Source organism: Symphalangus syndactylus, chromosome 13, assembly GCF_028878055.3.
Source record: "Symphalangus syndactylus isolate Jambi chromosome 13, NHGRI_mSymSyn1-v2.1_pri, whole genome shotgun sequence".
Lineage (NCBI taxonomy): Eukaryota > Metazoa > Chordata > Mammalia > Primates > Hylobatidae > Symphalangus > Symphalangus syndactylus.
Window position 1 is genome coordinate 95,954,569 of NC_072435.2, and position 27,174 is coordinate 95,981,742.

Consider the following 27,174-nt stretch of genomic DNA (forward strand, 5'->3'; position numbering starts at 1 on the left):
AGAGATTTTGGTGGTTTTTGTAACAGAGGGAAATGATGAAATTTTTGTTATACAGAAATGACTTAATCAGGTTCATGTAAGATGAATTTGAATGGAAAGGGCCTGGGGGCAGGGAAGATCAAGTAGTATGCTACTGCACAAGTCCAGGCAACAGGGTTTGAAATAAAGCAATAGCAGTGGGGAAGAGAAGAAGAAACAAAAAGAAGAGAGATTCAAAAATTGATAGGGTTTGAGGAACAGTTGTATGTGTAAGGTGAGGGAGAGGGACTTACTTATCCACCCTCATTCTGATGGTGCCAGTATAGAAACTAGAATGTGGGAGTCTTCTTATATCCCAGCCTCAAATTCTTTTTGCCACATTATTAATGCTATCTAAGCTAATGGGTTTTAGTTGTTTCAGTGTTTATTAAAATATTGGTGTATTGAAATCCCATAGTCTAGAAGAGTATAATAAATACCTTGTTTAGCAGCATACTATAATATTAAATTATAGAAGATAACTTCTGACATAGGATTTTAATTAAACATGTTAATTTGCCTTCTTTTTGCCAGCATTATGCTATTATTTTATTAAATGTGTCACAGATAGACGTAAGCCTACATAAAACTCATAAAGTGTGAGGAGAAATTTCTCATTATCATTGAAACACTAATATGCTCTCATTTCTTTATTAACAATGAAAGAGGAACTTAATTTACTATATGCTAATTAAACCGAAGGCAATCTCAATAAGAAACTGGATTACATAAGAGTAAAAACTGTGGGGGAAAGAACTGGAAAAGGGAGATGTTTTTGGTTATTTATGGGAAGAGATTTTTTAAGTTCAAATGGTCAGTTGGTTTTGAATCAAGAAATAATTGAAGACAAATAAAAACCTTATTCATAAGAAGGTAGCTTATCTGAAAGCAATAGCAATATCTTGGCATCTCTTAATTCCCAGTGCCTAGCCTAGTTCCTGAGGGAGCGAGTACAATTAGTTTGTGTTCAATGAGTAAAGTGGAAGGAAAAAATTTAAAATATGGAAGGAAACAAAAGGCAAAAACCCTTGAGAAGGAAAAAAATTGACAATAATGACAGAGATAGCATTGTTACAACTAGTAACAATAGGGATATAATACCAGTACTGAAGGGATATTTTGTGAAAAACTGAATTGAATCATTCCATTCACTGTTCATTGAGCACAACCTGTGCCAGGCACTGTCCAAGGTGCTGGAGTCCCTGAGGGCAATAAGACATGGCCCCTTTCCTCAAGGAAGCTCTTAGATTCTCTAGGATGGTGGCTCAATCTTTAGCGTTGCTCTCTTCTCTATACTCCCTTTGCTATTTAGTTCTTCCTAAGTCATTTAGGCCCTGATGGTGTTATCTCTATTCATGTGAGTGTATGTGCCAGCATGGACATGAGCTTGTGTTTTGTTTCCCATTCATTCATTCATTCAATCTGTCAATTATCCAACAAATAATTCTTAGGTACCTGTTATGTGCCAGGAACTGGGGATACAAAAGTAAACAAAAAAGGCCTCTGCCCCCAAGAAATGTACACTCCAGTAGAGGTGGCAGACAGTTAACAAATAAGCAAATAAATCTATAATATCATGTCGGGTGGTGATAAGTTCTATAAACTAAAATAAAGCAGGTAGAGACTAGTAGTGGTGGGGAAGGTATCTTAGATTGGGGAATGCTGGAGCAGAGGCTTGATTGCAGGAAGGAGCAGGGCATGGGGCATGGGGATATCTGGGAAGAACATTCATCTCTGAGGCAAAAAGAGGCTTGTGTGCTCACAGCAGGGCTGGGGGTCAGTGTGGCTGGAACACAAAGAGTAGGGGGAATGAGGAGTAGAAAATGAGTTCAGAGAAGCTGTTGGGACTGTATCATATAAGCCTGGATAACGACTTTGAATTTTCCAGGTAGTGTTATATTCCATCAGGTTGGCAATTCTTATCATATTTTTCTGATTTTCCCCCACCCTGTGTGTTGCAGTACTGAGTTCAGAGCAGATACATCAACGTGACTTTGGTTGGCTGTTTTGGGGAAATACTACCCATTCTTTAGCTTGACTAAAGACTCATGAGTTAGCCAAATATTCTGGATGCATATAAAGTTTTTTTCTGGCTTGTAGATGCTTCCAATCTGCAGAGTTAACCCTGTCACATCAGGTGTGACTAATATAATGGCTCAAAGAAAATCTGCCTGTGTCTAGTTTCTGAGGGGTTCTTCATCTGAATCAGTGTATCTATACCATAATATATGTATCTGCTTGGACTTGACATCTCCTTTGCCCAGCTTGTTTAATAAATTCTGCTCAATGAAGATAAAAGCCTCTATTTTATCGGCGAGTACAAATGGACTCAACCAGACTACCCAATTGTAAAACAACTACAAAATCACTTGATGAAAATGTTTTATCAATGGCAATGATGGTGATCATGAAATACTGTTACTCCTTGATACCAATCTGATTATCATCATTACTTAGGATTTCAAACTTTGGACCATGAAGACCAGATTGCTTTGCTGAAAGGGTCTGCGGTTGAAGCTATGTTCCTTCGTTCAGCTGAGATTTTCAATAAGAAACTTCCGTCTGGGCATTCTGACCTATTGGAAGAAAGAATTCGAAACAGTGGTAAGTGATTTGGCTAATGGTAAAAGAGTTTGTTTCTATGAGTAAAATTGGTGTGCTCCATGAAGGCGGGGCTCTTGCCAATCTTATGCAATGTTATATGCCTGTTGTGCCTAGCATGAAGAATGGCTCTAAAAAGATATGTGTTAAATTGATAAGACTTCTAGAGGCTTGGTTCAAATATCTCTGTTGTAATAGCAAAGTAGCAAAACTATCCCTTTACTGCACTAAGATGAAGAGCCAAAGGAAGACTTTTGTAAAGATTGGAAAATTCATCTGATTTTTAAAAACTAGCAGAAAGGAGCTAGGATTCTTCAGCCAAGAAAAAGATTATTTATTTAAAATCTTCTGGTATGTAAGACTAAGTATCCAGCTATTATATATCTGTATCAAAATAAAATAAGAAGACATTTTAATAGCAACATTTATATGTCATTTACTAGGTCTCAGACACTTTTCTTTCTTTCTTTTTCTTTCTTTTTTTCTTCCTTTCTTTTTTTTTAGACAGAGTCTTGCTCTTTGCCCAGGCTGGAGTGTAGTGGTGTGATCTCGGCTCACTGCAGCCTCTGTTTCCCAGGTTCAAGCAATTCTTGTGCCTCAGCCTCCCAAGTAGCTGGGATTATAGGCGTGTACCACCACACCCAGCTAATTTTGGTATTTTTAGTAGAGACAGGGTTTCTCCATGTTTCCCAAGCTGGTCTCAAACTCTTGGTCTCAAGCGATCAGCCTGACTTGGCCTTCTAAAGTGCTGAGATTACAGGTGTGAGCCACCGTGCCCAACCAAAGTTACCTTTTTTTTTTAAGGCAGAATCTTGCTCTGTTGCTTAGGCTAGAGTGCTGTGGCATGCTCTTGGCTCACCACAATTTCCCCTGGGTTCGAGTGATTTTTTTGTGCTTCAGCTTCCCAAGTAGCTGGGACTACAGGCGCACGCCATCACACCCAGCTAATTTTTGTATTTTTAGTAGAGACAGGGTTTCATCATGTTGGCCAGGCTGGTCTTGGACTCCTGGCCTCGAGTGATCTACCCACCTCGGCCTCCCAAAGTGCTAGGATTAAAGGCATGAGCCACCACACCCAGCCGGTTTCAGACACTTTTCAAAATATACGATTTCATCTAATCTTCTCAAATATTCTATGAATAAATACTATTATCATTCTCATTTTGCAGATGAAAAAGCTGAGACAGAGAAAGGTAAAATAACTTTCCCAATGACAGAAAGGAAGTCTGACTTCAGAAGCTTTGTGTCAGCCGAATGCAGTGGCTCACGCCTATAATCCCAGAACTTTGGGAGGCAGAGGGGGGTGGATCACTTCAGATCAGGAGTTCAAGACCAGCTTGGCCAACATAGTGAAACTCCATCTCTACTAAAAATACAAGAAATTAGCTGGGCATGGTAGTACGTGCCTGTAATCCCAGTTACTCAGGAAGCTGAGGCAGGAGAATTGCTTGAACCCGGGAGATGGAGGTTGCAGTGAGTCAAGATCGTGCCACCACACTCCAGTCTGGCAACAGAGTGAGACTCCGTCTCAAAAAAAAAAGAAGTTTTGTTTCTTAACCACTATGCTATACTACCTCTCAAGAGACGAGATAATAGCACAAGTTACTCAGTGTTTAACTTATTGTGGAATAACACTGTGACAGGGAAGCTCAAGAGACATTGAGATGAATTACCAGGAATTCTGTGCAATTTATCTTAGGAGATCCTTAAGATAGGATGAGTTCTTATTTTCCCAGGAAATTTCATATATGGGTTGGGAGTGGGAAATGAATGAGATGACTTCTCAAGATATTTTCTTTCTAAAGTCTTATGATTAACCAAAGCAAATTTAAAGACTTTAAAAACCAATATTTTAAGATAGAGATTAGAGGGAAAGTTTTCAGGTAGTTCTGCATCTGTGATATAAGTGAAATAATTTTTTAAATGGAAAATTATTTTTAAAGGCAGTCTTTCCATAGTCGTTATGTTTTTTTCCTAGTTAAAAACAAAAAGCATAATTAGCATCATTGGTAGATTTAAAAACCACACACTTTAAAAAGATGCATTATTCTTAATATATTCATTAATTTACTAGTCTAACAAATATTTAAGGGCAAGGTTCTATGGTGGCAGTAAATAGAGAAATCAAGCATGTTCTTTCCCCTAAGAAGCTTACAGTCTAATGGGAAGAGATTAACTGTCCTTGATTATGATAAAATATGGAAGAGAAAAACAGAGAGATGATGACTCCTAGTTGAGAGAGCTCCAAAAAAGTTTTATTGGCATTTGAGCTGGGACCTGAATGAGATTTGATTTGGATACCCAGGGTGTAAGAGAGAAGGACCAGCAGGAGCAAAGAGAAAGAGGCAAGAAAGCTCAGGGAATGCACGCAAAGAAGGGTGAGTAGCTGAGCTGACTGAATTAAGGGTTACATTAAAGGGAAATAGAAAGGAATAAAAGACAGAATCAAATGATTGAGGGCTTTGGATGCTGGGCTAATGATTTTGTTATTTCCCAAGTAATAGGAGACATGGAAGATTTTTGAGCAGAGGAGGGAAAATGTCAAAATCAAGCTTTACAAATTTTCTAGCAGTGTTAGGGTAAGCCAGGACAGAAGTCACCTCTTAGGAGGCAAGAAGTCTCAAAGATGTGACGCTTGCTGCCAGGAGAAATGGAAAGAAGAGAAAGGATCTGGGAGATATATCTGTGCGGCTTAACAACTTTCAAAAGACATTAATGTTTTCAAGAAATTTGGGTTTTGGTCCTGGACAGATTGTGTGTGTGTGTGTGTGTGTGTGTGTGTGTGTGTCCAGGCTAAGGGGAAATGGTTGAATCAGGTAACCTCCAAGGCACCATTCAGTTCTACAAGTCTTACTGCTTTTCTTCTCTTAACTAATTCAATTTTCCTGATGGGTGGTTTAGCTAGTCACTAGGCCAGCTACTGAAGTATCCTGATTTTAAGGCCACAATCAATAATTGACAGTTCAACTTAGGAAGGAATTAAAGGACAGGCTGAATTTTCACATGTATGGATATAATTGTTGTTTTAGACTATTGAACATACACTGGTGGTTCTCTCTTTATGCAGACAATTATAGGGGCTTCAACCTGTGATGGGCAAGGCCTCAGCAGCTTAGCTTTGTCATTTATTTGATTCTGGCTTCCATGGACTGTGGCGGTGCTCCCTTTAAGAAAATCCCAGTTGACTGGGTGCGGTGGCTCACGCCTGTAATCCCAGCACTTTGGGAGGCCAAGGCGGGCGGATCACAAGGTCAGGAGATCGAGACCATCCTGGTAACATGGTGAAACCCCGTCTCTCCAAAAAATTGGCCGGGCGTGGTGGCGGGCGCCTGTAGTCCCAGCTACTCGGGAGGCTGAGGCAGGAGAATGGTGTGAACCCGGGAGGTGGAGCTTACAGTGAGCCGAGATCGCGCCACTGCACTCCAGCCTGGGAGGATAGAGTGAGACTCTGTCTCAAAAAAAAAAAAAAAAAAAATCCATCAGTCAAATCTAATTCTTACAAAACTAATAAAATAAAAAGGAATGATGACTCATGACAAAATTTATTCATTTTACTGACAGGTCTGTACTCTAGTGAATGTGTGTTTGGTTTATTCATCAAGAGACAGTGGTGATTAAGGATAGTGACTGTGGAATCTGGATTGAATATGGGCTCCGCTACTTATTAGCTGCATGTCCCATTTTTTTTAAAGCTGTTGAAATAGACCTCATAACCAATTTAATCTCTTTGAAATCATGTTTAACTTTAATATTTATTCCAGTCTTGCCTGAAGTTTGATAATAAAACTTAATAAGACAGGGTTTTCTTCTTTTTGAGTCAGTATTTTATCCCAAGCACCTAGCACATGCCTGGCTTGGATTGGGTGCTCAACAAAATTCTGTGGAACAAACGAAAAAAATGAATGAAGGTTTGTCCGGAGCTATAAAACTGGTCTGTTTATTTACTTTTCAGATGGTTGTTTCCCTGAATATCAGAGTTGTTAATGTCCAAAGCTGACAAGTAACCAACAAAAAGTTGGTTAAACATTCTTCTAGACATTGCCTGTAGTAGTTAATTTGGGGAACAGACATCTCTTTTGCATTTGAGTTTAAGAAAAGGAAAAAGACAGTTTGGATATGGAAGTTCTGTTGTGTTCTCTCTCCTCCTCCTCCTCAAAGATGAGTCATTTAAAGTTGATTCAGGTGCCAGACAATGGAAAAGAGGGGTGCAATGTCTGCCATATGAATTGAAATGTTTTGATGAGAGGGCAGCTGCAGGAGAGTTATTCAGTGGTTGTTCTATCTTTCTTTCTCTGTCTCTTTTTCTCTCCGGGATGCTCAGCTTCCTTTAAAAAAAAAATCTTTGGCTGGCTCCATCAGATCTCCTGGGTCCTGAGCCAAGTCAGATGCTGCCATTTCCATGATGACCACTGGGTTAGTACGATTCCCTCCCCAGCCTGGCTGAGGTGGGGAAAATCCCTTCCACTGTGGTTCAGCTGAAAGGGGAAAAATAGTCTTCCAAAAAAGTTTACAAGACTACTAAGAGGAAAATTATGTTTATAGAAAGGCATATATAAGGCTGAGCATGCTGGCTCATACCTATAATCCCAGCACTTTGGGAGGCCAAGGCAGGAAGACTGCTTGAGCCCAGGAATTTGAGACCAGCCTGGGCCACAGAGAGAGACCCCTTCTTTACAAAAAAGTTAAAAAAATTAGCTGGGCATGGTGGCATGGGTCTGTAATCCCAGCTAGTTGAGAGGCTGAGGTTGGAGGGTCTCTAGAGCCCAGGAGGTGGAGGCTGCAGTGAGCTGAGATTGTGCCACTGTACTCCAGCCTGGGTGACAGAGTGAGACCTTGTCTCAAAAAAAATAAAATAAAATAAAAGACGGGGGGCATATATGCGTAATGTCTGGATCTATTAATTATAGCACCAGAAAGATAACAATTATTCAGCACCTACTGTGTGTCAGGCTGTATTCTCAGTGTTTGTGTGAGCTTTGGGTCCTACAAGAAGCAGATATCAACATGGGACTAAATGTGTCAGAATTTAATTGGGGGAAATGCCGCTGAAGAATAAAGGGGGAGGAAGCAGGTGGAGTCCAGGAGACTATACACCACCATGCTGATCTGACACCTGTGAAAGGGGAGCAGGAAGGCATGATTGGGCATGAAGAGCATCAGATCACAGCACAGTCCTGAGAAAGTCTCAGCTAGGCCATTGGAGAGGGACCTAGTCTGAGCTGCCCACTGAATGGGCCAGCACTAACACACCCACTATGCTCAGTCACCAGTTGAGAAAAGACTGGTGAAAATGTGTCCTCAGCACTCACAAGGCGGCAGCTGGAGGCTATCAGCCAGCCATACTCCCTACTGTGGGCTGTCTTTAAGGGTGATCTGAGTGAGTCATCTCCATGGCTAACATTCTGCTTCACGAAAAATATTGTTTGCTCTTTGTAGCACTTTGAGGTAGATATTATCAATTCTGTGCCAGACCTAGACCCTGTTAATCCCAATAACAAAATATCAGTCCCAAGTATCTGTTCCCTCTGATATTACCCTCTAACTTTCCAGCTTGCCACCTTCCAGTACCCTGACTCTAGGGATTCTTTGTTTCAAAACAACATCCATTGCCGGGCGTGGTGGCTCAAGCTTGTAATCCCAGCACTTTGGGAGGCTGAGGCAGATGGATCACGAGGTCAGGAGTTTGAGACCAGCTTGGCCAACATAGTGAAACTCTGTCTCTATTAAAAATACAAAAAATTAGCCCACAGTGGTGGCAGGCGCCTGTAATCCTAGCTAATCGGGAGGCTGAGGCAGGAGAATTGCTTGAACCCAGGAGGTGGAGGCAGCAGTAAGCTGAGATCACGCCACTGCACTCCAGTCTGGGTGACAGAGTAAGACTCTTTCTCAAAAAACAAACAAACAAACAAACAAACAAAAACAAAAATCCGTTTGTTGACCCTCCATCCACTAACCTTCTAGCCATTGACTCTACTCCCTTTTGCCCGACCACACTTTCCTCAGTACTTGGCTTAGGGTTCGTGGTTCATCAATATGATCATTTCCTTGGATCATTCACCAGATATCCTCAACTCTTTGTCTTTCTTTCACCTAAGAAAACCCTCTGCCTGACTGAGTACAACTCTTAACCTACTCTGTGCTTGAGCCTGAGAACTGAAACAGTATGACTGGCTTATCCAAAGTTAGTGATCAAACACTTCAAGTGGACCTCAGTACTTTCCATGTATCCCTTTTCCCTAGCCAATTCACTCTTATTCTTACGGAAAATTATCTTGTACCTTCTCTCTCTTCAAATTTCCAACATCTCTTCCCAGTCATTCTCAACTGTAACTTTGTTGAGAAAAGGTATCTTTCAAGAACATGCCATAGGAGTTGGGGCTCAAGGATATGTGGTCAAACCCCAGCTTCAAGGAAATGTGATCAAGCTTAGAGAAAGATGAACTCCCCAAGCTTAGTCAATATGTCAAGACAGAGATTGTCACAAGAAACAAAGCTGGAGCCAAGTTCCTAGAATTAGATGCACATAGAGCTCCCCAGGGTTTTCTGAGAGTTGACTTCATCCACACGATGCACTATGGCTCCCTACCATTTTGGTAACATTCCAGCAAGTGGGGAGGGCAAAGGGGAAAAAGAGTGGCACACCCTCCCTTTAAAGGAATAATCCTGAAGTGGTATGCACAACTTCACAGAGTTCCCCAGAGTTTTCTGAGTCTGGGCCAGAATTGAAACCTGTTGAGGCAAGTGGTGTGGTTCTAGCCATGAAGACACAAAAGCTTCAAAAACCAAAGTCAGGCAGTTAGTTACACCTTGGGGCTCCCATGATTTCTGGCTACCACATATTGCTGGAGCCTTTTTGCCACAAATCAGCTACCTCCAACAGAAACAATTGTCTTATTCCTCTATTTATTTATGTATTTATTTATTTTGAGACAGAGTCTCACTCTGTCGCCCAGGCTGGAGTGCAGTGGCTGCGATCTTGGCTCACTGCAACCTCCGCCTCCCGGGTTCAAGCGATTCTCCTGCCTCAGCCTCCTAAGTAGCTGGGACTACAGGCGTGTGCCCCCATGCCTGGCTAATTTTTTGTATTTTTAGTAGAGATAGGGTTTCACCATGTTAGCCAGGATGATCTCGATCTCCTGACCTCATGATCCGCCTGCCTTGGCCTCCCAAAGTGCTGGGATTACAGGCGTGAGCCACCGCACCCAGCTCTATTCCTCTTTTTGTTACGTTAAGCACTTTATAAACACTTGTTTTTTGCCTGAAGAATACTTCTGATGGGCCAGGCGTGGTGGCCACACCTGTAATCCCAGCCCTTTGGGAGGCCGAGGCGGATGGATCATGAGGTCAGGAGATTGAGACCATCCTGGCTAACACGGTGAATCTCCGTCTCTACTAAAAATATAAAAAATTAGCTGGGCATGGTGGCACGCACCTGTAGTCCCAGCTACTCAGGAGGCTGAGGCTGGAGAATTGCTTAAACCCAGAAGGCGGAGGTTTCAGTGAGCCGAGATTGCACCACTGCACTCCAGCCTGGGTGACAGAACAAGACTCCGTCTCAAAAAAAAAAAGAAAAAAAAAAGAATATCTCTGATGATCAGTTGTAGAGTAGAGATGATTTGCATCCTCTAAACCTTCAGAACAGGCAACCTTTCTGACTCATGTCATTTCTCATCAGAATATCTCCTCATATTTCTCAGGGTGGTGACTCATTAGCCCCTCTCCTCTCACTTGATGAGACCCTTAGTCAGCTTTGAATCTTATCATTTTCATTTGACTCTGCCTGTAGGGCAACTATCCAGTAGCAATGGAAGATCATTTCCATTAGGACCTGTATTTGTTTATTTGTTTACTTTTTTTTAAACAAGCTTTTATTGAGTATTTCTATGGGATAAGTACACTGGCAGTACAAAGATGAGTAAGATAAAGTCATAATCCTCAAGGACTTCATCTTCTAGGGGAAATATATACGAAAAGAATTAATCACAATAGATTTCATGCATAATTTAAGTTAGAGGTTTGGCTGCTGTAACAGAGACAAAAAATAAAGAGTGCTTAAACAAGATGGAAATGTATTTCTATCTTATAATAGTCTGGGCATGAGGAGAATGGGACTGATAGGGAATCTTCATAGTGTCCCTCTGTGTCATAGTTCTATCTATACAGATGGATGTCATACTCATCCATCCATAGAGAGTTGACTTCATCTTCTTGGTCCAGTATGGCTCCCCACCATTTTGGTAAAAACACATCCCAGGCCAGGCACAGTGGCTCACACCTGTAATTCCAGCACTTCGGGAGGCCAAGGTGGGCGGATCACGAGGTCAAAAGATTGAGACCATCCTGGCTAACACAGTGAAACCCCATCCCTACTAAAAATACAAAAAATTAGCCGGGCGTGGTGGCATGTGCCTGTATTCCCAGCTACTCTGAAGGCTGAGGCAGGAGAATTGCTGGAACCTGGGAGGCAGAGGTTGTAATAAGCAGAGATAGCGCCACTGCACTCCAGCCTGGGCAACAGAGTGAGACTGCATCTCAAAAACAAGCAAACAAACAAAAACACATTCCAGCAAGTAGGGAGGGCAAAGGGGAAAAAGAATGGAACACCCTCCCTGTAAGTGAATAATCCTGAAATGTTACACATAACTTCTACTGGCATTCCATTGGCAAGAACTTAACTTCTTCATCACACCTTGAGACAAGAGACCTGTAAAGAGAACTACTAATGCAATAACTGGGTGAGAAATGATGAGGGTCTTGCTGGTTAGAATACATATAATCAAAAAGAAAAAAATCTTCTATGTAATTTCATAAGTTTCAGAACTTGTGATACCTCAAGTTTCAGAAAAGCTCAAGGATGAAGTTTTCCAGAATATGATCTGTATAAATAAATATGCATGTTTCTAGTTCATAATAAGATACTTTCTCCAAATATCAACCATATATTGTGACAATAAAAACCACCCAAACTCACATGCTGCTGCATATTTTATTATCTATGTTTTCATTTATTAATATTTATGAATTTCCTTCTCCCAGTGCGTTTTCAGAACATTGCCTCTTCCACACAACACATAAAAACCTGATCTTGCAAGATGACCTTTCAGACTAACTTTTTATTCTTATGCTAATACAATTCATTCTTATTTCTATTGTACATTTAATTCCAGAGTAACATAATGCTCAAAGTTACTCTGTTTATGCCTATGCAACTCTTTAAAGAATATGATGTGAAATTTCTTTTCTTGTTCTTCAAATTCATACTCTTTTGTTTGCTATTATTAAGTCCCAATCACATACACAAAGATAACTGTCTCTGAGATGCTTTTAATGAGAATTAGAGTATTTATGTTAATTGAGGCTTTAGAACATATATCTGATATAGTTTGTGCTTGAGTTGTTTCTGTACAATTCTAGTGCATCATTGATTTTATTCCTAATGTACCATTACTTACAAACTAGGGGTTTAAGTTGAAATTGTTAATAAAAATAGGAATAATCATAGTATATAAAATATTATAGACTGAAATAGGTTTGCTAACAGTGAATGAGTTTATATTTTGTTTTGTTTTGATTTTTTTTGGGACAAAGTTTCATTCTTATCACCCAGGCTAGAGTGCAATGGCACAATCTGGGTTTACTGCAACCTCCGCCTCCTGGGTTCAGGCAATTCTCCAGCCTCAGCCTCCTGAGAAGCTGGGATTACAGGCGACAGCCAACATGTCCGGTTAATTTTTTGTATTTTTAGTAGAGATGGAGTTTCACCATGTTGGCCAGGCTGGTCTTTTTTTTTTTTTTTTTTTTTTTATACTTTAGGTTTTAGGGTACATGTGCACAATGTGCAGGTTTGTTACATATGTATCCATGTGCCATGTTGATTTCCTGCACCCATTAACTCATCATTTAGCATTAGGTATATCTCCTAATGCTGTCCCTCCCCGTTCCCCCAACCCCACAACAGTCCCCGGAGTGTGATGTTCCCCTTCATGTGTCCATGAGTTCTCATTGTTCAATTCCCACCTATGAGTGAGAACATGCGGTGTTTGGTTTTTTGTCCTTGCGACAGTTTACTGAGAATGATGTTTTCCAGTTTCATCCATGTCCCTACAAAGGACATGAACTCATCATTTTTTATGGCTGCATAGTATTCCATGGTGTATATGTGCCACATTTTCTTAATCCAGTCTATCGTTGTTGGACATTTGGGTTGGTTCCAAGTCTTTGCTATTGTGAATAGTGCCGCAATAAACATACGTGTGCATGTGTCTTTATAGCAGCATGATTTATAGTCCTTTGGGTATATACCCAGTAATGGGATGGCTGGGTCAAATGGTATTTCTAGTTCTAGATCCCTGAGGAATTGCCACACTGACTTCCACAATGGTTGAACTAGTTTACAGTCCCACCAACAGTGTAAAAGTGTTCCTATTTCTCCACATCCTCTCCAGCACCTGTTGTTTCCTGATTTTTTAATGATGGCCATTCTAACTGGTGTGAGATGGTATCTCACTGTGGTTTTGATTTGCATTTCTCTGATGGCCAGTGATGATGAGCATTTCTTCATGTGTTTTTTGGCTGCATAAATGTCTTCTTTTGAGAAGTGTCTGTTCATGTCCTTTGCCCACTTTTTGATGGGGTTGTTTGTTTTTTCTTGTAGATTTGTTTGAGTTCATTGTGGATTCTGGATATTAGCCCTTTGTCAGATGAGTAGGTTGCAAAAATTTTCTCCCATTCTGTAGGTTGCCTGTTCACTGTGATGGTAGTTTCTTTTGCTGTGCAGAAGCTCTTTAGTTTAATTAGATCCCATTTGTCAATTTTGGCTTTTGTTGCCATTGCTTTTGGTGTTTTAGACATGAAGTCCTTGCCTACGCCTATGTCCTGAATGGTATTGCCTAGGTTTTCTTGTAGGATTTTAATGGTTTTAGGTCTAACATTTAAGTCTTTAATCCATCTTGAATTAATTTTTGTATAAGGTGTAAGGAAGGGATCCAGTTTCAGCCTTCTACATATGGCTAGCCAGTTTTCCCAGCACCATTTATTAAATAGGGAATCCTTTCCCCATTTCTTGTTTTTGTCAGGTTTGTCAAAGATCAGGTAGTTGTAGATATGTGGCACCATTTCTGAGGGCTCTGTTCTGTTCCATTGATCTATGTCTCTGTTGTGGTACCAGTACCATGCTGTTTTGGTTACTGTAGCCTTGTAATATAGTTTGAAGTCAGGTAGCGTGATGCCTCCAGCTTTGTTCTTTTGGCTTAGGATTGACTTGGCGATTCGGGCTCTTTTTTGGTTCCATATGAACTTTAAAGTAGTTTTTTCCAATTCTGTGAAGAAAGTCATTGGTAGCTTGATGGGGATGGCATTGAATCTATAAATTACCTTGGGCAGTATGGCCATTTTCACGATATTGATTCTTCCAACCCATGAGCATGGAATGTTCTTCCATTTGTTTGTATCCTCTTTTATTTCATTGAGCAGTGGTTTGTAGTTCTCCTTGAAGAGGTCCTTCACATCCCTTGTAAGTTGGATTCCTAGGTATTTTATTCTCTTTGAAGCAATTGTGAATGGGAGTTCACTCATGATTTGGCTCTCTGTTTGTCTGTGATTGGTGTACCAGGCTGGTCTTAAACTCCTAAGCTCAGGTGATCTTTCTGCCTCAGCCTCCCAAAGTGCTGGGATTACAGGTATGAGCCACCACGCCTGGCCCAAGTTTACATTTTAACATTAAGGAAATTAGCAATAACCTCCCAGAGATCAAAGCAACTTGTTCTGTCCATTTCAAATATAAAGAACCCCTGACATTTATAGTAGTTTTGGGCCTTTTTCCATCCCCACAAGAGACATAAATAAAATATTCAATTCAGTAAGAATTTACCAGTATGACAATATATCTCATGTTTTGCAATGTTTTGTTTTCACATGCATCATCCTGTTAGTGCTGCTCCCAATGGCCCTGACTAGGTGAGTGTTATTTATAAAATATCCTATTTTATAGATGTAGAAACGGGCTTAGAGAGGCAAGATGACCTGCCCAAGTTCATACAGCTAATCAAAAGAGCGCGAGGAAATGAAGGTGGGTATTCTAACTCAGAGCCCAGCACTCTTTCTATATGTGGCATCTGTCACTCACCAAGGTCTAATATTTGCCCAACTATCTGCTAGCAGGGAATATAAAGTAAAACGTGGTTTCTGCCCTTCGGTTGAGAGATAAAGTATAAGCAGCTGTTAGCAATTTCAAATTGCTTTAAGTCAATGATCAAATGAATAGACAATGAAGTCAGAGAAAGGAGATAATCTTGTTAGGGTGATGAAGTTGTAGCCTTTAATAGTACCATACTAAAATGTACTGTGCTTATTTTTGTTATATGATTTCACTGCTTTAGCCTTTTCGGCTTGCACAAAATGAAAACAGTTACCAGAACTACATTTTCCAAAGATGCAAATCTAAGCTGATTATCAGTTCAGATACTGTCTTTAAGGGGGGTTAGAAATGTAAAGAAACAAATGATAGAATATTTATAAGAAGGGTAAATGCTTTAGTTAAAATTTAGAAATCTTAACACCTCTACTTTTGCTTTTGAAAGTGGTCACATGATAACTTTTGCATGGGCAAATTTAGGACTCAAATTATAGGAAGAAATCTTCCTTGGATTAAGAGGAATCATTGAAGAAATACAAGTGAGGATATTTCCATTGCCCCTAGACAGGATCCATTGTTCCTCAGCTGTGTTTCCCAAGCTTTTTGTACTTGCTCAGTTTTAGATATTATGTATTTATTTATGTCAAGTTGTCCCTTGGTATCCATGGAGGATTGGTTCCAAGATCTCTCTTGGATACCAGTTAATGGCTGCTCAAGTCCCTGATATAAAATGGTACAGCCTTTGTATATAACCTATGTACATCCTGTTGTATACTCTGAATCACCTCCAGTTGACTTATAATACCTAATACAATGTAAAAGGTATGTAAATAATTGTTTCACTATATTGTTTAGGGGATAATGACAAGAAAAAAGTCTGTACATGTTCATTACAGTTGCAATACTTTTCCCAAATATTTTTGATCTGTGGTTGGTTGAATCTATGGATACAGAACCCACAGAGAGCTGACTGTATCTGCTTCTTCCATTAACCTGTTAATTGCCTGAGGACTTCATATTCCCAGATTCCCAGCACTAATACAGTGCCTGACATATAGCAGGAATACAAATATTGGTGAATTTTGTTAAGTTGAATCTGGAACTTGACAGTCCAAACTCTGGTAACTCCTAAGCCCTGGTGAGACCTAATTAGGCCGGATAGTTTTTAGCCACTAGGACTAATGGGAAGTATATCATTTATTATATATTTTAAATTAAATATTTTATATTTAAAGTAGTTCTTTTTTGAATTGCTAGTTTGATGGCAGCTGTTTATTTAGGGCCAAGAGTATGGCACAAATGACTCCCTGGGGAAAGTTTAGCAGTTGAAATAGAGGACATAGGCCAATCTCTTAGCACCACAAGAATATGTCCATTGCCTTACTGGCATCCCTTGTCCCCATCACATCTCACAACTATGTCACCTTCATCATAAAGAACTACGAAAACATACTACTGCCTGATTTAACATGCATTTATTAATCTCCTATTATGTCTTCAGAAGGATGCTAGTTATTAGAGATGCAGAGGTGAATAAGAAATATCTGGCCAGTCATAGTGGCTCACTCCCATAATCCCAACATTTAAGGAGGCCGAGGTGGGAGGATTGCTTGAGACCAGGAGTTCGAGACCAGCCTAAAATACATAGCAAGTCCCTGTCTCTGCAAAAAATAAAATGTCTGGATGTGGTGGTGCATACCTGTAGTCCTAGCTACTCAAGAGACTGAGGCAGGAGAACTGCTTGAGCCCCCAGGAGGCCAAGGCTGCAGTGGGCTATGATTGTGCCATTGCACTCCAGCCTGGGTGACAGAGCCAGATTCTGTCATAAAAAAAAAATCTATGGAGCACCGTTTATGGGTCAGGCAGCATGGCAGGCACTGGAGATAACAGTAACTGATTCCCACTCTTTTTTTTTTTTTTTTGAGACGGAGTCTCGCTTTGTCACCCAGGCTGGAGTGCAGTGGCGAGATCTTGGCTCGCTGCAACCTCCGCCTCTCGGATTCAAGCAATTCTCCTGCCTCAGCCTCCTGAGTAGCTGGGACTACAGGCGCGTGCCACCACACCTAGCTAATTTGTTGTATTTTTAGTAGAGACGGGGTTTCACTGTGTTAGCCAGGATGGTCTTGATCTCTTGACCTTGTGATCCGCCCGCCTTGGCCTCCCAAAGTGCTGGGATTACAGGTGTGAGTCACTGCGCCCGGCCGATTCCCACTCTTATAAAATGTGTATGGTATTTCACACTCCAGTGAGGAGAGATATGAATTGTGATAAGTTGCAATAGAACTGAACCTAGAAAAGGAAGTAACTAATTCTGCTTCTCTGTGACAGGGAAAGTTCCATAGAGGAAGCAAAATTTGAACTTGGCCTTGAACCATGGATTGGGTGACTTAGTCTAACAAGGATCCTGCCTTGTATTTCAGGAAAAAGCATGAAGACATAAAAAGTGTATCCCACTTGTTAGAGGAGCTGTCAGAATGCTCTTGGCTGATAGCTACAGAAAATAAACTCATTATGGCCTAAAAAAGTAAGAAAATGTATTAGCTCAAACAAGAAACCCCAAGGAAGGGTGACAGCAGAATTGGTTAATTTAGGGGCAGAATCCACCATCGGAAACACAGATCCATCTCATCTTTCTGCTTCACTATCCTTGGTGTATTGGCTTTCCCCGCAGGCTGGTTCTCTTCCTGGTCATCTAATGGCCACAGCAGTGCCAGGCACTATGTCCGGGCAAAACACTGGTCAAAGGAAAAAGAAATGCTGTCTTCCTCAGTATGGAAATCTTTCTTAGGAACTTCCCAGTAGACTCCCCTTTAGTCTCATGGGCCCAAATTTCACTGCTGTCCCTAACTACACCAACCTCTGATGTGGGAAATGAGACCAGCAGTGGCTAGACCTTGGGCTGGAGCTGGGATTTGCCTCTACCATAGTGTATGGCCATGGGGCAGGGAGGAGGAAGCGAGCCTGTGCAGGCAACAAGCGGAATCAGCTTTAGGAGCCTTAGATGAATCAGTGTCATTAGTTCCTAGGGAAACTATTGGGCTGCTGAGAGATTAGTTTGAAAGGAAAGCAGAAGGCAGATGTAGCCTTGTGTGCTATATCAGGGATTTATACCTTACCTCTGTGCTATGGGGTGATGTCATTTCTAGAAAAGTTTCAAGTTACATGGTTTTAAGGAAATAGTGTCATTTTTAACCAGATACTCAGTCCATCTTGAGGACGTCATCAGAATAAATCATATAGAGGTATTTAAGATACCAGGATATATGTCTTGTGTAATATGCATACTTGTAAATACACACACACACACACACACACACCTGCTTCGCTTTTGTTCCCAATTACGACTAGAAAGCTAATTAGGAAATAAAAGACTTTTAACATTTAAAACACCTAAAGCAGTATAGTGTTAATTCTATCAAATGGTTATTCTCTCAAAGAATATTTCAGATCATTGAACATAATTAATTAATCACAGACCTCTTTTTAAAAAAGGGAAAAAAAATAGGAAACAGGAGCAGAAGCATAAAATTATTTTTGCATTTTCAGACTTTTCCATGGCGAAGTCTTTGGTAGTTAAGTTAGAAAATAGCCCCCCCTTGTGACCAAAAATCAGGTAATTGGTCATTCAAGCAAAAATGAAGCAAATTTTAAGCAATTCTCCAGGAAGAAGGAAGCAGGAAAACAGGAAAAGGCTGTCCCCTTCAGGATGATGTTAGTGTTACATCTCCAATGTTAGAAATTGCTGGTTCACAAGCCCTTCGTTTATGTTAGCATGGTTAACTCTGATTGTTGACTCTAATTCCAAAAGTAGATTTATATTTATCTATCTTGTAGGAAAATTATTTTTTAACTCTCCCATTATTTCTTTTCTACATTTTCTCTATATTCACTCTTGGCTTTTACAACATGCACAAGGTGAAATAATCATTTTAAAAGTTTAACCTTATTTTCCCCAAATGTTATCAATTGTAATTAGATAGCTAATAGAGACATCTCTGGAGGGTGTGTGGGGATTTAGAAAGGCAAATGAAATAGGAAATCTGGTAATCAAAGAAATTTTTAAAAATTTTAATATTTTCAAATCAGCTGTCTTGAATATCATCCCTAAATCTTCATGTACTATTTAATGGCATAGCCATAAATTATTATTTTAGGTAACCACAACTGAGGAGTGTAGTCTCTGAATGCTGAAGAAAGCATAAAGATTGAAATTTTTTTGAAGATGAGAAAGAACAACCTTACCAAGAAAATAGTAGAACTTAGTTTAGCTTTAATACCTGGAAAAATACTGAGGCAAATCACTGATCAGCCAGTTTGTATTTATCTCCAGTAATTTGCAGAATTTGTTGGTTTTTTAAAAACCTACATGGCTTTGTAAAGACAAAAGTTCACACGTTTAATCTAAGACTTAAGATGAACTGAGATTAAGATGGACTAATGTGTTGATTCAGTTCTCCTGAATAATGATAATAATAGCTACTATTATAATTATCTACTCTGACATTTATTGAGGATTTACTATGAACCTGGAATTGTGCTAAGCACTCTCTATATATCTCATATAACACTACTGTTATATGGAGTACACATTATATTACACGTGACAACATTTCACAGATGACAAAATGAAGGCTTAAAGAGTTTAAGTAATGTCCCAAGACCAAGTCGTGGAGTTTGGTTTCAAACTCAGAGCTGGCTTATGACCTCTTAACCACTAGGTTTGCTGGAATCCAGGACTGGTATTCTCCAGGCTCACATTCTCCAATCCTCTGCACTTTCAGTTGTATCTAGTTGGGTCATGGGTATTTAGTTCATTCTGTAACAGCTGGATAAAGGGCAATCTTCCACATGATGTAATCCCCAAATTGCTCAACAAAGACGTTGTTGTTAATCGAGTCCACTGGGGTCAATTAAAGAATCAAAGTCAAAGGGGAGAAGAGGGTGGCATTTTGACCAGAGAGGAAAAGAGCAAGGACTTAATTTGGGAAGACTGTTTTTTAAAAAATATTTAAACATTTATTGTGCTCAAAATTTAAATAAATCCAAAAAATTAAATAAATCATATAATTCTCTTTATAGGCTGGGTGCAGTGGCTCATGCCTGTAATCCCAGCACTTTGGGAGGCCAAGGCAGATGGATCACCTGAGGTTGGGAGTTCGATACCAGCCTGACTAACATGGAGAAACCCCGTCTCTACTAAAAATACAAAATTAGCTGGGCGTGGTGGTGCATGCCTGTAATCCCAGCTACTCGGGAGGCTGAGGCAAACAAATCGCTTGAACCTGGGAGGTGGAGTTTGCGGTGAGCCTAGATCGTGCCATTGCTCTCCAGCCTGGGCAACAAGAGTGAAACTCCATCTCAAAAAAACAAAAAACAAAAAACAACTCTCTTTTAAAGTACAAAATAATTCATCACCTTCCTTTATTATCTACCCATTATTTCATCTGAATGTTTGTAGCTAAGATTTTCTTAAAGCAGGTTACCCATGATTACAGCTGCCTGAGAGACCTGTCTCATGGCATGTATATATGTTTCACCAAAGGCAATTTGGGAATGTGTGTTGGATCAAGATTTAGAAAATGCAGACTTGGGTTTTCCATTTATTATGCTAGTAAACTTAGTCAACTCATCTTACTCTCTCTGAGCCTTACTTTCTCAAGTCTGAAATGGGGATAGTAATACTGGCTTATCAGTGCTTTCTGCACAGGATTCTTGTACAGAATCAAATTCGTTTATGTATTTGAAAAATATGAAATACTGTATCCACGGAAAGGATGGGTGTAATTATTGAAAAGAAGAAATCCTAGCATACTTCAGGATCTTTTTTTTTCTTTTTTTTTTTTTTTGAGACGGAGTCTCACTCTGTCCCCCAGGCTGGAGTGCAGTGGCGTGATCTCTGCTCACTGCAAGCTCTGCCTCCCGGGTTCACACCATTCTCCTGCCTCAGCATCCCGAGTAGCTGGGACTACAGGCGCCCACCACTACGCCTGGATAATTTTGTGTATTTTTAGTAGAGACGGGGTTTCACCATGTTAGCCAGGATGGTCTCGATCTCCTGACCTCGTGATCCGCCTGCCTTGGCCTCCCAAAGTGCTGGGATTACAGGCGTGAGCCACCGTGCCTGGCACCTTCAGGATCTTTTACTACCATTTGCATCACTGTAAGATAGAGAAAGTGAGAGCTGTGTCCATGCATGTTAGAAGTAATTTTTTTCCTTTTTGTATTCATTTTATTTTAATTTTTTTAAATTTTATTTTAGATTCAGGAGGTACATGTGCAGGTTTGTTATATGGTGCATTAGTCTGTTTTGCATTGCTATAAAGGAATACCTGAGACTGGCAATTTATAAAGGAAAGAGGTTTATTTGGTTCATGGTTCTGCAGGCTGTGCAAGCATGACACCAGCATCTGCTCAGCTTCTGGGGAGGCCCCAGGGAGCTTTTACTCATGGTGGAAGGTGAAGGGGGAGCAGGCATGTCACATGGTGAGACAGGGAGAAAGAGAGATGCTAGGCTCTTTTAAACATTCATATTTCACAGTAACTAATAAAGTAAGAACTCATTCATTACCATGGGGAGGGCACCAAGCCATTCATGAGGGGTCTATCCCAATGACCCAAACACCTTCCACCAGGCCCCACCTCCAATACTGGGGATTACATTTCAACATGAGATTTAGAGGCAACAAACATCTGAACTATTTCACATGGATATATTGTGTAATGATGTGATTTGGACTTCTGGTGAACTCATCCCTCATCCAAATAGTGAACATTGTACCCAATAGGTAATCTTTCAACCCTCACCCTCCTCCCACCCTCCTGCCTTTTGGAGTTGCCAGTGTCTATTATTTCCATTTGTATGTCCATGTGTATCCATTGTTTAGCGAGGACATGCAGTATTTGATTTCTGCTTCTGAGTTATTTCACTTATGATACTCTTCTAACAGTGAGATTTTAGGCTTTCTGGTAAGTATACCGTTAGATGATAATTGTACTCTTTAGCATCGGGAATCAAAGTTTATTCTGGTTTGCTCAGCAAAAGCTCTTTAACTCTGGATCTGGTTTGGAAGAAATGGAGCAGTCTATTCTCATCTGGACCAATCCTGGGAAACATTCTCATCTCAATTAATCCATAAGTCACATCACAGATTTTTTTGTTTGTTTGGTTTTGTTTTTCTGTCACCACGATTCTCCATCCAATGGCTCTTGTGGAATAAAGCAATGCACAGAACAGGCACCAAGGTAATATTTATCGAATGCAGGAAGTGGCACTAATAAATTTTTTTTTAAGAGATAGCATCTTGGGCCAGGCATGGTGGCTCATGCCTGTAATCCCAGCACTTTGGGAGGCTGAAGTGGGTGGATCACAAGGTCAGGGGTTCGAGATCAGCCTGACCAATATAGTGAAACCCTGTCTCTACTAAAAATACAAAAAAAAAAAAAAAAATTAGCCAGGCGTGGTGACACACACCTGTAGTCCTAACTACTTGGGAGGCTAAGGCAGGAGAATCACTTGAACCCAAGGGGCGGAGGTTGCAGTGAGCCGAGATCACACCACTGCACTCCAGCCTGGGTGACAAGGGTGGAGATTCCATCTCAAAAAAAAAAAAAAAAGAGACAGCATCTCACTCTGTCACACAGACTGGAGTGCAGTAGCACAATCACAGCTTACCACAGCCTCAACCTCCAGGCTCAAGCAATCCTCCCACCTCAGCCTCCTGAGCAGCTGGGACCACAGGCATGTGCCCAATGCACCCAGCTAACTTTTGTAGTTTTTGTAGAGATGGGGTTTTGCCATGTTGCCCAGGCTAGTCTCAAACTCCTGAGCTCAAGCAATCTTCCAGCCTTGGCCTCCTTAAGTGTTAGGATTATAGGCGTAAGCCACTGCACCTGGTTAGAAGTCTTAAATGACAAAGAGGAGTGATCTAGATAAAAGAGAAAAGGGATATTTCAAGTAGAGAGCACAACATGTACAAAAACTGGGCGATGTGAATTGTTTAGGGAACTACAAGTGGCCGAGGAAAGGCAGTGTGATAGAGTGATATAGTGCAGCTTAGCCATAGCCACTGTCAGGACTTTGGAGCTGCCAGCTTTGCTTTGAATCCTAGTTCCACCTTTCTCAGCCGAGTGCCTTTGGGCTAGTTATATAACCTCTCTATATCTACCTCACGGGGTTTAGAACTATTAAATGAATTATGGTATACTAAATGCTTAAAATATTGCATAATACATAATGAGTACTCCTACTATTAATATTGTTATTGTGAATAGTGAGATAGGCAGGGGACAGGTCCTAGAGGCTCCTACATTAAAAGGAAGAAAATTAAAACTGTATGCCAAAAGCCTTGGGGAGGTTTAGAAGGTTTTTGTAAGAAGTAGGGAGAAAGTGTGTGATCTGATTTTTAGAAAGGTCGTTCCAGTATGTGGATAGAGGATAGATCAGAGGGAATCAAACTAAAGACAGTAAGGCCAGTAAGGAGGCAACTGCAGTAATCCAGATGAAGAGAGATGGAAGCCTAAATTAAGTAAATGCCAGGTGCGATAAAGAGGAGAGGGAGCACCAGGTGAGAGTGAGCAGGAGAAGCCACAGGCCTGGGTGCCTGAATCTCAGTTGTCAGGCCTGGGCAGTTGAGTGGTGTGGATACCACTCACTGAGAATGGGAACGCCAGGAAAGAAGTGGATTTGGAGAAACATGGGGGAGCTTAGTTCTGTAGTACATGGTGTCTTTGATTTTGGACATACTGGGTTTGAAGAGAACAGCCAAGTACTGGTGCTTAGTAGGTAACGGTTTGGTGCTTCAGGAAGAGATCAGAACCCTTTGATAAGAACCCTGGCCTGGCCGGGTGTGGTGGCTCATGCCAGCACTTTGAGAGGCCGAGGTGGGCAGATCACGAGGTCAAGAGATCGAGACCATCCTGGCTAACATGGTGAAACCCCGTCTCTACTAAAAAATACAAAAAAAATTAGCCGGGCGCGGTGGCGGATGCCTATAGTCCCAGCTACTGGGGAGGCTGAGGCAGGAGAATGGCAGGAACCCGGGAGGCAGAGCTTGCAGTAAGCCGAGATCATGCCACCGCACTCCAGCCTGGGAGACAGAGCGAGACTCCGTCTCAAAAAAAATAAAAAATAAAAAATAAAAAAAATAAAAAAATAAGTCTGGCCCATTTAGAAATGAAGCTGTCTATACTTCCAGACTGAATAACAACCATTTTTTGTTAGTTGTTTAAGATGTGATCTCTGCCTTAATTATCGATAGTCATATTCAAAAGATTCACTAAATCTCATCTGGGATGGAGACGTTTTTGAGATTCTTTTGGCAATTCAAGAGCATTATCATTGATTGTTCGGCAGTGACTGAAACAATGGCACTGACAAAATTAGACATACACTCATTGCTTTGGCTATATTTTGAGAATTTTGTCAACTCATTGTCTTCACAATGTCCTTCCTTTGGACATATAATAAAAATAATAAGTATACAGTCATTATTTGAATGTGTACATATAGTTGCAAAATTACCATGTGTTTATATGTATAATGTGTTTCTAGTTTTACACTGTTTAGTCACTCAAAAATTGTATTATGATTGCAACTTTCCCCCACAGGTATCTCTGATGAATATATAACACCTATGTTTAGTTTTTATAAGAGTATTGGGGAACTGAAAATGACTCAAGAGGAGTATGCTCTGCTTACAGCAATTGTTATCCTCTCTCCAGGTAATTTCAATGTTATATTCTAATTTTTATGCCATTTTTTTTCAGTATACTAGTAATAACATTTATTGAAAAAAATCTGGAAAACATAGGAATATAAAGAAAAAGTAAAGTGGCCTATAATTCTACCATCCAAATAGAACCATTATTAACCTTTCAGTGCACTTCTTTTCAGTCTTTTTAAAAAATATCATGCTTATTCATTTAATAAATGTATATTGAACACCTACTATATGCTAACCATGGTGCTAAGCACCAGGGATGCAATAAGACACAGCTCCCATGCAGCTTGCATTCTGGTAGGATGAGAAAGGTAATAAATGAAGAAACAAGAATATTTTTTCAGAAGGTGGTAAATGCTACAAAAAAAATAATGAGAATATAAAGAAAGAGAGTGGCACAAAAATGGTATTTTAATTCGTGGTCACGGGAGGCTTTTATAAGTGGGTGGCATTGGAGCCAGGGATATACATGAAATTACATACTTTTTAACATAATAAGGAACTTTTTTCTGAGTTTATATTTCTTCAAAAGTCATTTCCCAAGTCATTAAAAAATTACACTGGTAAAGTTGTAATATGTGCTACATATTCCACTGTATGAATATACAATCATTTACTTAATCTTTACCGCATGTTTGTATATTCAGGCTATTTCCAGTTTTTTTTGTTGTTGAAAATGTTTTTTCAATAGTTTTTTTTGTTGAAATGAATACCTCTTTCCATAATTTTTTCTATATTTTTGGGTTACTTTAATAATTTGGGAGTTGAATGATGCCATGTTCATGATTTGTAGAGCATAATAACAATGTTAGCCTTAGACCATTTTTATACATTATATTGAGGCAGAAGCTAGTTGTTACTTTGCTTTACCATAAAAATTATGACTTGTGACTAAAAAAACTATTCAGCAGAACCTACTAAAGTTATGTATGGATATGTCCTATGACCCAGTCATTTCACTTCTGAGAATATACTCAACAGAAAGGATGCTCACGTCCACCCTACAGGTTATCTTTAGGGGTTTTGATTGGAAGAGGAATTAGGAGGCTTCTGGGAAGCATTACATGTGTTGTATCTTGATCTCGTTATAATTACGTGTGTGTGTGTGCATAAAAATTCATCAGGTTGAACACTTAATTTTTACATTTGTGTAGAACATTTAACTTACACTTCAAAATAGTTAACGTTGCTATAATTATGCCGAATTAATGCTTTTCCACTTTTTAATTTTGTCATTTTATTTTAAACTTCAAAAACAGATAGACAATACATAAAGGATAGAGAGGCAGTAGAGAAGCTTCAGGAGCCACTTCTTGATGTGCTACAAAAGTTGTGTAAGATTCACCAGCCTGAAAATCCTCAACACTTTGCCTGTCTCCTGGGTCGCCTGACTGAATTAAGGACATTCAATCATCACCACGCTGAGATGCTGATGTCATGGAGAGTAAATGACCACAAGTTTACCCCGCTTCTCTGTGAAATCTGGGACGTGCAGTGATGGGGATCACAGGGGAGGGGTCTAGCTCCTTTTTCTCTCTCATATTAATCTGATGTATAACTTTCCTTTATTTCACTTGTACCCAGTTTCACTCAAGAGATCTTGATGAATATTTATGTTGTAATTACATGTATAACTTCCACAACTGTAAATATCGGGCTAAATAGAACAACTTTCTCTACATTGTGTTTTAAAAGGCTCCAGGGAATCCTGCATTCTAATTGGCAAGCCCTGTTTGCCTAATTAAATTGATTGTTACTTCAATTCTATCTGTTGAACTAGGGAAAATCTCATTTTGCTCCTCATCTTACCATATTGCATATATTTTATTAAAGAGTTGTATTCAATCTTGGCAATAAAGCAAACATAATGGCAACAGGCTTTTCTTTGGGAACAAAATTTGATAAATATACAAACTCATTTCTTTAAATGTTGAAAGACATCCTATTGAATCTGAGGGGGTAATTTACAGAAAGATACTGTCTTTCATTACATCAATGGCACTTTTGTCATCCCTGGAAAAGTCCTGGTGAATAGTCATTCATTTGTAATAGTCCTCTGATCATTTCTTTTTCTTTGAAGTTCAAAGAGAATAGCAAACAGAAAAGTTAACAATTTTCACATAAAATATTCCCTCAAGCAATGCTTTCCCCATAGTTAGTCTTGAGGCAGGATTCACAAATTCAGAGTTTGCAGCTAACTGCAGTGATGGGCCCTTCCTTTTCCTCTCTTAAAAGTGCTCCGTTGGCTTCATTGTATCCAATCATCTTTCTGTTTTGTTTTGCTTTTGAAAACATTCCTATACCTGGGAGCACAGCTGCTGTATACTTCCCCCAAAGCAGGAATTAGTTCATTTCCTTCCTTCATTGTTACACTGTTGCATTCTTCTCCCTATTATCCTTTGGTGAATACAATAAAACACCTTCTATAAGTAATGGGCATATATCTCCCTTTCTCCTAAAATTAGCCAAAGTGGAGCATGATTAGCAAGCAGTTTTTTTGTATCAAAACACTAGGACAACCCTGGAATTCTAAAAATAACCAGTCAGTGGAAAACTGTGTTGAGGCTAGCTAGCATCAATTGGATTCTGATACAACAAAAATGTCTTGAGTTCTCAGTAAGTACAAGATTCATTTGCCAAACTCAATGGAGGATACAAAAATGAATGTCACCCAGTAACAGAGCTGAGCCCAATTCACGCCTG

The 27,174-nt window shown here is 40.0% G+C and overlaps 1 protein-coding gene across 5 annotated transcripts in view; it reads left to right on the top strand.

The window, feature by feature from the left end:
- The window catches only part of NR1H4 (nuclear receptor subfamily 1 group H member 4), a 71,595-nt gene extending 44,691 nt beyond the window's left edge, over positions 1 to 26,904 (top strand). For all 5 annotated transcript variants that reach the window (XM_055237904.1, XM_055237905.1, XM_055237906.1 and 2 more), the window contains 3 exons: positions 2,476 to 2,622; positions 24,359 to 24,472; positions 25,731 to 26,904. In XM_055237904.1, coding sequence (XP_055093879.1) covers positions 2,476 to 2,622; positions 24,359 to 24,472; positions 25,731 to 25,969 — 500 coding nt within the window. In that variant the 3' untranslated portion in view covers positions 25,970 to 26,904. The remainder of the gene's footprint in view (positions 1 to 2,475; positions 2,623 to 24,358; positions 24,473 to 25,730) is intronic.
- Positions 26,905 to 27,174: the final 270 nt, after the last annotated feature.